The sequence below is a fragment of the Melospiza georgiana genome, chromosome 23 (genome assembly GCF_028018845.1).
Source record: "Melospiza georgiana isolate bMelGeo1 chromosome 23, bMelGeo1.pri, whole genome shotgun sequence".
In the NCBI taxonomy this organism is placed as follows: Eukaryota; Metazoa; Chordata; class Aves; order Passeriformes; family Passerellidae; genus Melospiza; species Melospiza georgiana.
In genome coordinates this window covers 6,907,866-6,917,266 of record NC_080452.1, presented here as the reverse complement: position 1 = coordinate 6,917,266, position 9,401 = coordinate 6,907,866, and the positions used below count along the sequence as shown (strand labels likewise).

At 47.3% G+C, this 9,401-nt stretch overlaps 1 protein-coding gene across 1 annotated transcript; it reads left to right on the top strand.

Annotated features, from left to right (window-relative positions):
- Positions 1 to 346: 346 nt before the first annotated feature.
- Positions 347 to 9,342, top strand: LOC131093020 (complement receptor type 2-like). Its single transcript, XM_058040019.1, has 8 exons — positions 347 to 359; positions 2,678 to 2,851; positions 4,232 to 4,411; positions 6,331 to 6,513; positions 7,433 to 7,621; positions 7,854 to 8,033; positions 8,678 to 8,871; positions 9,190 to 9,342. The coding sequence occupies exons 1-8, from the start codon at positions 347 to 349 to the stop codon at positions 9,340 to 9,342; spliced, it is 1,266 nt and encodes a 421-aa protein (XP_057896002.1).
- The last annotated feature ends 59 nt before the right edge of the window (positions 9,343 to 9,401 follow it).

Sequence of the window (9,401 nt, the reverse complement as noted above, 5' to 3'; positions counted from 1 at the left end):
CCAAATAAACAGCTCAGTTAGGTGCTGTTCCATGAGTGCAGGGATTTGAGGGGTGTTTCCACAGCAGCCTGACACCCCACCCCACCTGCCCAAACCTGCTCCAGACACGAGGCCAGGCTGCTGCAGAGCACTCTGAGCTGTGAACCCAGAGCAGCCTCCCCTGCCTTGCACATCCCAGGGCTGGGGGTGGTGTCAGTGGCGTCTTTGGCCCGTCCCCAGCTTCCCACTGCTGCTTCCCCTTCCCTGGCAGGCTCTCAGGGCAGAGGAGCTCTCCTTGCCAGGGCAGCTCCCACCCCTCACCATGCCAGGGCAGCTCCTGGCAGTGCTGCTTCTGCTGCTGCAGCCCATGGGGACTCAGGGTGAGTGTCCTGCCCATCCTTCTTGGGGTCTGGGCTTCTGGGGCTCTGCTTTCCTTCCACAGGGGCTTTGGGAAGAGCCTTGCAGTGCCTGAAGGGGCTCCATGAAAGCTGGAGAGGGGCTCTGCACCAGGAATGGCCTGGCAGGGAAAGGGGAATGGGTTCAGGGTGAATAAGGGCAGGGTTGGATTGGGTGTTAGGAAGGAATTGTTCTCTGGCAGGGTGGGCAGGCCCTGGCACAGGGTGCCCAGAGCAGCTGAGGCTGTCCCTGGATCCCTGGCAGTGCCCAAGGACAGGTTGGATGGGGTTTGGAGCAACTTGGGATAGTGGGAGGTGTCTCTGCCCAGGATGGGGTTTAATGTCCCTTCCATTCCAACTTTGATGTCCCTTGCATTCCGAATTTTATGTCCCTTCCATAACGTCCCTTCCCTGATTCTCTGACTGATTCTGTGATGCCTCAGCCCTGGGGCAGACCCCAGGCTGACCTCAGAACTGCAGAAGTGCAAATCTGCTGAGTGCTGAATGTCCCTGGGAAGGGGAATAAGCAGCAGTTTCTGTCTGGAAGTTGGGGGTTCAGTTAAACCCAAACCTTTCCAGAAACTTCTCCAGAGTGCACAGCCCTGCACCAGCACTGCCTGTTGCTTTTATTGCTAATATTTATTGCTTTCACTTCCTAATGCTTCTCAGCCCATTTCCCAAAGCCAAACATTGCTAATGAGGTGCCAATAATTAATGTGGAGGTGACACAAACAAGATATTTTCCAAGATATTTTCCACGGAGATGGCACCAAAGGCAGCATGGGTGGCACTGCCCTGGCACGGTGCAGGTGGGAGATGCTGCAGCACCTGTTGGAGTTTTGTTTTCTCTGTTATTTGTGATAAGCCCCCAAATATTTCTCATGGGAGGAATGGAAAGAGGAGTTTTTTGTTGGGACATCAGGGATGTGCAGGTGGGACTGAGGTCATGCAGTTGTTGTAGAACCTCTTTTTTTTTTTGTCAGGCTGGAGGGAGCTGCTGCACCTGAGCCTGAGCAAGGGCTCTAAGGGAAGGCCAGGGAAGGTTTTGATTATGTAGAAAAGAAATCCTACAGGTTTGGGGTCCTGCTGATGGCTGCTCAGGATGTTTATTAACCCCCAAACCCCTGCCCCAGTCACTGCAGTCATTACACAGCTTTGTCTCTATGGACATTGGCAGTTTGGTCAGATAAACTTCCCCAGGAATTGTTCTGGGGAGTTTTGAGAAGGCTGAGAGAAAGAACTAAAACAATCTTGCAGCTGGTGTTTTGAACAGTTGTTTTCTCATAAGGTGTTTACCAAAGGGGATTTCCTTAATTAGCCAGTGGTGAAGGGGTGTTGATTAAATGACCAATCAGGGTCATCTGTATCAGAACAGTGTATGAAAGGAATGGGTTTCTAATAAAGAGATAATATATAAAGTGTGTGTGTATATATATATATATATATATACAAACACATATATATGTATGTATGTATATATATTTGTTTGTTTATTATATATTATTTTATATAATTAATATATAATATAGATATTATTATATTATATTATATTATATTATATTATATTATATTATATTATATTATATTATATTATATTATATTATATTATATTATATTATATTATAATATATTATATGTAAATGAACCTATAAATAGGTTAATTTATAGCATATGCAAATAAACACCTCAATTAGGTGCTGCTCCATGAGTGCAGGGATGTGGGGGATGTTTCCACAGCAGCTGAAGAGTTATTGTTATTAGCCTGCTGAAGAGAGTTTGTGTCACCTTCCCTTCTGTTCCTGACCCAACAGTGCCACATCTCCTCTCCCCCCAGCCAGAGCTGCTGTGACATTTGGCCACTGTGGTGCCATTATGCAAGAACACCCCTAAAAACTGTGACCGTGTTCACAGGGGTCTGAGGATGAGGGAAGAGACGAGGATCTGACTCCGTGTTTCACAAGGCTTGATTTATTATTTTATGATATATATTATATTAAAACTGTACTAAAAGAATAGAAGAAAGGATTTCATCAGAAGGCTGGCTAAGAATAGAATAGGAAAGAATGAGAACAAAGGTTTGTGTCTCAGACAGAGTCTGAGCCAGCTCACTGTGATTGGCCATTAATTAGAAACAACCAATCACAGATGCACCTGTTGCATTCCACAGCAGCAGATAACCATTGGTTACATTTTGTTCCTGAGGTCTCTCAGCTTCTCAGGAGAAAAAAATCCTAAGGAAAGGATTTTTCATAAAAGATGTCTGTGACAAAAAGCCTTTTTTTTTTTTTTTTGGTGCTCCACAGAGGCTCAATGTCCCATCCCTACCATCGCCCACGGGCACCTGAGCTCTGCAGAGAACTTCACCTTCGGCAGCACAGCCACGCTGCAGTGTGACCCCGGCTTCGTGGGCACTGCCAGCACTGCACGCTGCACACCCACGGGCAGGTGGTACCCACGGGTGCCCTCCTGCATCCCAGGTGAGTTCACACCCTCTGCTGGCCTCTGCCCGCTGCAATCGGCTGCTCCCGTTTCCCCAAAAGCACTTGGAGGGTGGGCATCACCAGGAGCACTGCTGGCTGGTGGGATTCAAGCTGCACCAAGGGAAATTCAGGTTGGAGATCAGGAAAAGGTTTTTTACAGAAAGGGTGATAAAGTTCTGAAATGGCTGCTCGGGGAGGTGGTGGAGTCACCATCCCTGGGGGTGTTTAACAAAGCCTGCATGTGGCACTGGGTGCCAGGGTTGAGTTGAGGTGTTGGGGCTGGGTTGGACTTGATGATCTTAAAGGTCTCTTCCAATCTGGTCATTTTGTGATTCTGTGAATTCCCTCTGGGATCACCCTGAGGAGCATAGCAGGGCTGTCCCTTCCTGCAGGGGACACCCACAAGGTACCAAAGCACACAAGAATAAAGATTCTCTCTCAGTTCACATTCTTTGGTGAATTTTCCCCACTGGTTTTCCCTTTCTCTTCACCCCACAGCCAGGCTCAGTGGTGCTGCTGTCCCTCACATATTGTCGGGGTTTTCCACCAAGGAAAAGCTCCCAGTGCTGAGGCTCTGTGCTGTCCCTTCTCTGTCCCCAGAGCTGAATCTCTGTGTTGTCCCCTCCTCTGTCCCCAGGGCAGTGCTGAGGCTCTGTGCTGTCCCTACTGTCCCCAGGGCAATACTAAGGCTCTGTGCTGTCCCTTCTCTGTCCCCAGAGCTGAGTCTCTGTGCTGTCCCCTCCTGTCCCCATGGCAATGCTGAGGCTCTGTGGTGTCACCTGCTCTGTTCTGAGGCTCTGTGCTGTCCCTGCTGTCCCCAGGACAGTGCTGAGGCTCTGTCCTTGCTGTCCCCCTGCTCTGTCTGACCCCAAGGCAGTGCTGGGGCTCTGTGCTGTCCCTGCTCCGTGTCCCCTGCTCTGGCCCCATGGCAGTGCTGAGTCTCTGTGCTATCATTGCTGTCCCCAGAGCTGAGTCTCTGTATTGTCCCCTGCTCTGTCCTGAGGCTCTGTGCTGTCCCTGCTCTGTGTCCCAGCTGTCCCCAGGGCAGTGCTGAGGCTCTGTCCCTGCTGTCCCCAGGGCAGTGCTGAGGCTCTGTGCTGTCCCTTCTCTGTCCCCAGGGCAGTGCTGAGGCTCTGTGCTGTCCCAGCTGTCCCCAGGGCAGTGATAAGGCTCTGTTCTGTCCCTGCTGTCCCCAGGGCAGTGCTGAGGCTCTGTGCTGTCCCTTCTCTGTCCCCAGGGCAGTGCTGAGGCTCTGTGCTGTCCCAGCTGTCCCCAGGGCAGTGCTGAGGCTCTGTGCTGTCCCTGCTGTCCCCAGGGCAGCGCTGAGGCTCTGTCCCTGCTGTCCCCAGGGCAGTGATGTTTCTGTGCTGTCCCCAGGGCAGTGTCGCCACCCTCCCTCTGTGGAGTTCGCCGATTCCCAGCCCCGGCGGGAGTTCCCTGTTGGCACCACGCTGTCCTACTCGTGCAGAAGCGGCTTCTCCCCCATCCCCGGGGTGTCCCCAACCATCACCTGTCTCCAGAACTTCTCGTGGTCCGCGGTGCCCCGGCTGTGCCAGAGTGAGTACATCAGTGGTGTACTCTGTCATATTTTCTGAAAAATCCCTTCACTGGGATTTCTTCTCCTGGGAAGCTGGGAAGCTTCAGCTTCTCCATGTTTTGCTCCTCTGGAATGTGATTTGGAGAATTGTTTACCCAGCACGTGAATTGTTTTAACTTAATGACCAACCCCAGCCCAGCGGTGTTGGGCTGTCTGAGTCTGTCACGGGTTTTCATTATTCATTCTTTTCTGGCCTTCTGATGTCTCCTTTCTTTTTCTTTGGTGTAGTTTTAGTATATGATTTTCTGTATATAATATAATATAATATAATATAATATAATATAATATAATATAATATAATATAATATAATATAATATAATATAATATAATATAATATAATATAATATAATATAATATAATATAATATAATATAATATAATATAATGTAATATAATGTAATATAATGTAATATAATGTAATATAATATAATATAATATAATATAATATAATATAATATAATATAATATAATATAATATAATATAATATACATTAGCATATAAGAATAGAATATATATTATATAAATAATATAATATATAATATATATTAGAATATAGATAATATATAATATTATTCATATCATATCATATCATATCATATCATATCATATCATATCATATCATATCATATATTCAGGATAAAAGGATCAGTTTCTGCCATCATGTTCTGCCAGCACATCACCCATGGGGTGACACGGCTGTCACACCCCATGCTGGCTTCCCGCAGCATCCTCGGCTCTCCCCGGCAGTAATTTCGCTGCTCAAAAGGTGGCGTGCCTGGATAGGAAAAGCTGCAGCTCCCCCTGGTTATTTAGAGGCTCCAACAAGGATTCAGGGATGCAGCCAGTGAGGAGCCATCCCCCAGCGCGATTTCCAGCTGATCACAGGCTCTCACATGGAGCCCCACATTTCTCTTCGCACAGAAAAGCGAGGCACAATTCTTCCCAAGAATATTCTTATCTCAATTGCTGTGCCCGTGTTTGTACAAAAGCACAAAATGTAACATGGAGATTGATTACCCAAAGTGATGGTGTTTTGTTCTCTTGGCCTGTCAGGGCCAGGTGTGTGTGTGTGTGTGTGTCAGGACTGAGGGTGACAATCACGAGATGAGTGCAGTTGTGTGCAGGGTTGACTGCTTGGCAAATTCAGTTTAGATGTAATGTAATATCGTGTCATATAATATAGAATAATATAGTATAATAATATACTATACAGCAATATATTATATTATTATATTTATTATTATAATTATATCATTAATATATTACTAACAATAATGTATAATATTTAATAATATATAATACTAATATTATATGATTAATATATTAATTATATATTCTAGAATATTTATATATTATTTATATTATTATAGTTAATAATATATAATATATAGTATTTAATAAGATATGATTATTATAATTATGTATTATTAATGTATTTATTATACTATTATAGTATTGTTATAATATATTATTTTATTATTATACTATAATATATTATTTTATTATTATACTATACTTTATTATTATTATACTATTGTTATTATGTTATACTATTATTATACTATTATATTTTATATTATAATACACTATTATACTGTATTATATATACAATATTATATATTATTATATTGTTATATTATTAATATAATATAGTAATTAATTCGCCTTCTGATATCAAGAGACTTCTCCTTATCATTCTCTCCCCTCGTTGGGGTTGCCTGTGAATACAATACTCACATCTTTCTGCCTTCCAAGAGCAGCTCTTGTTACCCTGTAATTGCCATCCCTGAGCCCACCAGCCCAGCTTAGAGGTGCCTGGCAGCTTGGCTGGCAATGGCTCTGTGCCAACCTCTCCTCTCTGCTGCTGCCGTCCCCCAGAGGTGCAGTGTCCCCGCCCGGCCATCCCCCACGGGACAGAGACCAGCCCCAGCAGAGCTGAGTACACCTTTGGGCAGCAGGTGGAGTTCCAGTGTGACCATGGCTTCATGCTCCGGGGCAATGACAGGGTGCAGTGCTCCTCTGATGGCATTTGGAGACCCCCTGTGCCCCACTGTGACAGAGGTGAGTGGGGACAGGGCTGGGGATGCCATCTGTGGGGAGGTGTCACTGTCGTATTTTCTGGAAAATCTCTTTGCCCAGGATTTTGCTCTTGGGATGTTGAGAAGCCTCAGAGAAAAAGGAAAACAATAATTATCTCTTTTGCTTCTCCTGTGTTTTGCTCCTTTGGAATGTGTTTGGAGATTGTTTACCCACAGGTGATTGTGTCATTGGGTTTCTGTGAGTTATTTTGACTCTTTGGCCAATCAGTGCCAAGCTGTGTCAGGACTCTGGAAGGAGTCAGGAGTTTTCATTATTATCTTTTAGCCTTCTCTAAATATCCTTTCTGTATTCTTTAGTGTAGTTTAGTTTAGAATTCTTTAATATAATATAGTATCATAAAATAATAAATTAGCCTTCTGAGAACATGGAGTTAGATTCATCATTCCTGCCTGCCATGGAGCACCCCACAAATACAATAGGGAGAAAACCATGTGAGGTGTGAGGAGAAGGTGCCCAAGCCACAGCAGTGAAGGGCTTTGGCATTTCCATCTTCTCCCAGAACTGTGATTGGTGAAATGTGCTGGTTAATGGGATTTCCAGCCATTTCTGAAAGGATTCTTCAAGGGATTTGTGATGTTTACCATTCCCTGACCTTGCTTAGGAGCAGGATGGAAAAGAGAGAGGATGAGGAAGGAGAAGGGGCTGAAGGGGAGGGGACAGGTGCTGCAGTGCTGGGGCTGTGCTGAGGGTGGGTTCCTCTGCTGGGTCAGCCTGGGAGCACTGGCACAGCCATGGCCAAAGCTGGCCAGGGGCAGGGAGAACTGTGAGAAGAGCAACACATGCCATGAACACAGAGAACCAGCCTCTCCTCTTACCTCCCTGCGTTCTGCCTCCCTAATGGGATGAGGAAAACCTGACTTTTCCCTTTACTCTCACCCAGTCTGTGGTCCCCCTCCCAAAATCACCAACGGGCAGCACTCGGGCATGGGGTTCACCCGGTTCACCTACGGCTCTGAAGTGAAGTACAGCTGTGCAGAGGGGCTGTCCCTCATCGGGCACAAATCCCTCTACTGCACCTCCGAGGATGGGGAGAACCTGACCTGGAGCGGGCCTGCCCCCGAGTGCAGGGGTGAGTGGCTTGGGGTCACTGTGGCATCGGGGCATGGCACCAGCCTGATGCCAGCGCTCAGAACAAACCGGGCAGGGCTGCCTGCAGATGCTGCTTCCTCCACAGGAGGGGGGATGATCCCTCTGCAAGTGGCAGACCCTGGTTCTCCTCACCATCAGGGGGTTGGGAGGAGCAGCCCTGCCCGGGTTCTGCTGTGCCCAGAGCCCGGTGCCAGCTCTGCTCTGTCCCACAGTGGTTCGGTGCCCCAAGCCCGTGGTGGAGAGGGGAAGGATGACCCCACAGATGTTCACCTTTCCCTATGGGCTGCTCCTGCACTTCTCCTGTGAGGAAGGCTTTGGTCTGCGTGGTGCTGCCCAGACTCAGTGCCAGGCTGATGGCACCTGGGACCCCCCTGTGCCCACCTGCCAGCCAGGTGAGTGAGCATTTTCTCCTCCACCGCCTGTTCCTGGATTTTTAATGTGCATTTTCCTTTCAGTTCGGTGTCCCAAACCCCCACAGCAGGAGGGTGTAGTGATTCACTAACAGGCTGTGGTATGAGGTGAATGAAACTGTGCCCTTCTACTGCATTTAGGGGTGCTTCCAAAATCTGCTGCTCAGCTGTGGCCCCTGGGATAGAGCAGAGGGCTTGGGGTGCAGCATTGCCTGGCTCTGTCTGTCCTTGGGGCTTCCTGAGTCCTTCTCCTCTTTGCAGAAGAAACAACCTTCCCAAAGCTGGTGTTTTCCAGGTAATAGTTGAGGTTTTATTGACAGCTGTGTGTAAAGGAGGTCTAAGACAGGTCAGGAGGTCTAAGACAGGTCAGGAGCTCACTGACTTTCCCTTCCCTTGTTTCCAAATGTCCACCCCCACCGTGGGAATGCCTGGATTGAGACCCTGCCAGAAACAGCAAATCCATGAAGAATTCACAGCCCCTCGCAGGGGCTGCTCTGACCTTCACCCTCTTCTTGAAGAGAAGTATTTTTGATTTCACAGCTCCACAATTTTAAGTTCCTCTGCACTTCCCAAACTCCTTTCTGACCTCTGGCTGAGCTGCCTTCTGCCCTGGGTTTTCCTTTCAGTCCTGTGTCCAGAACCACGAGTGCCCTTTGCAAAGGTGAAAAGCCCTTTGGGTGAGCAAAGGTGGTACCAGACCAACGAGACTGTCACCTTGGAGTGCCTTCCTGGCTACCAGTTCCCAGACAATGGAATGATGGAAAATGCCTGCACAGCCACGTGCTTGCCTGATGGCAGCTGGACACCACTGCCCAAGTGTGTGAGTACCACAAAATTACAGAATGGTTGGGTTGGGGGGAGCCTGAAAGATCATCCACTTCCACGCCTGCCATGGTGGAACTTTCCCAAGTGCTCAGAGCCTCAGGTTGCTGAGCCTGGCTGAGTCTCTGGGTGGGTGCTGCCTGATTTCTAGCATGAAAACTGCTTAAACTTCTCAAAAGCTTTTCATTTTTGGTTCTGAGGATGATGCAGCCCCTGCTGGGACACGGCAGCCTCGCAGCTGAGGAGTGGGTGGCTCTGCCTCTGCTGCAGCCCATCCTCACAGGCTTTTCTGGGCTTTGTTTTCCTGTTTTAACAGATGAAAGAAGGTGATGCTGATGTGTGTCAAGAGGTTCATTACATTAAATCGGCCTTTGAATGTGGTGTGCCTGTGGAAAAAGTGAAAAGTCTGCTGGAAATCCAGAAACTGTTCCTGGAGATTAAAAAATTACAGATGGAACTAGAGAACTGAAATGAAATTGGGCCCTTGTAATGCTCACCTTTCCTTTGGTGAACTCATGGTTTGTGCAG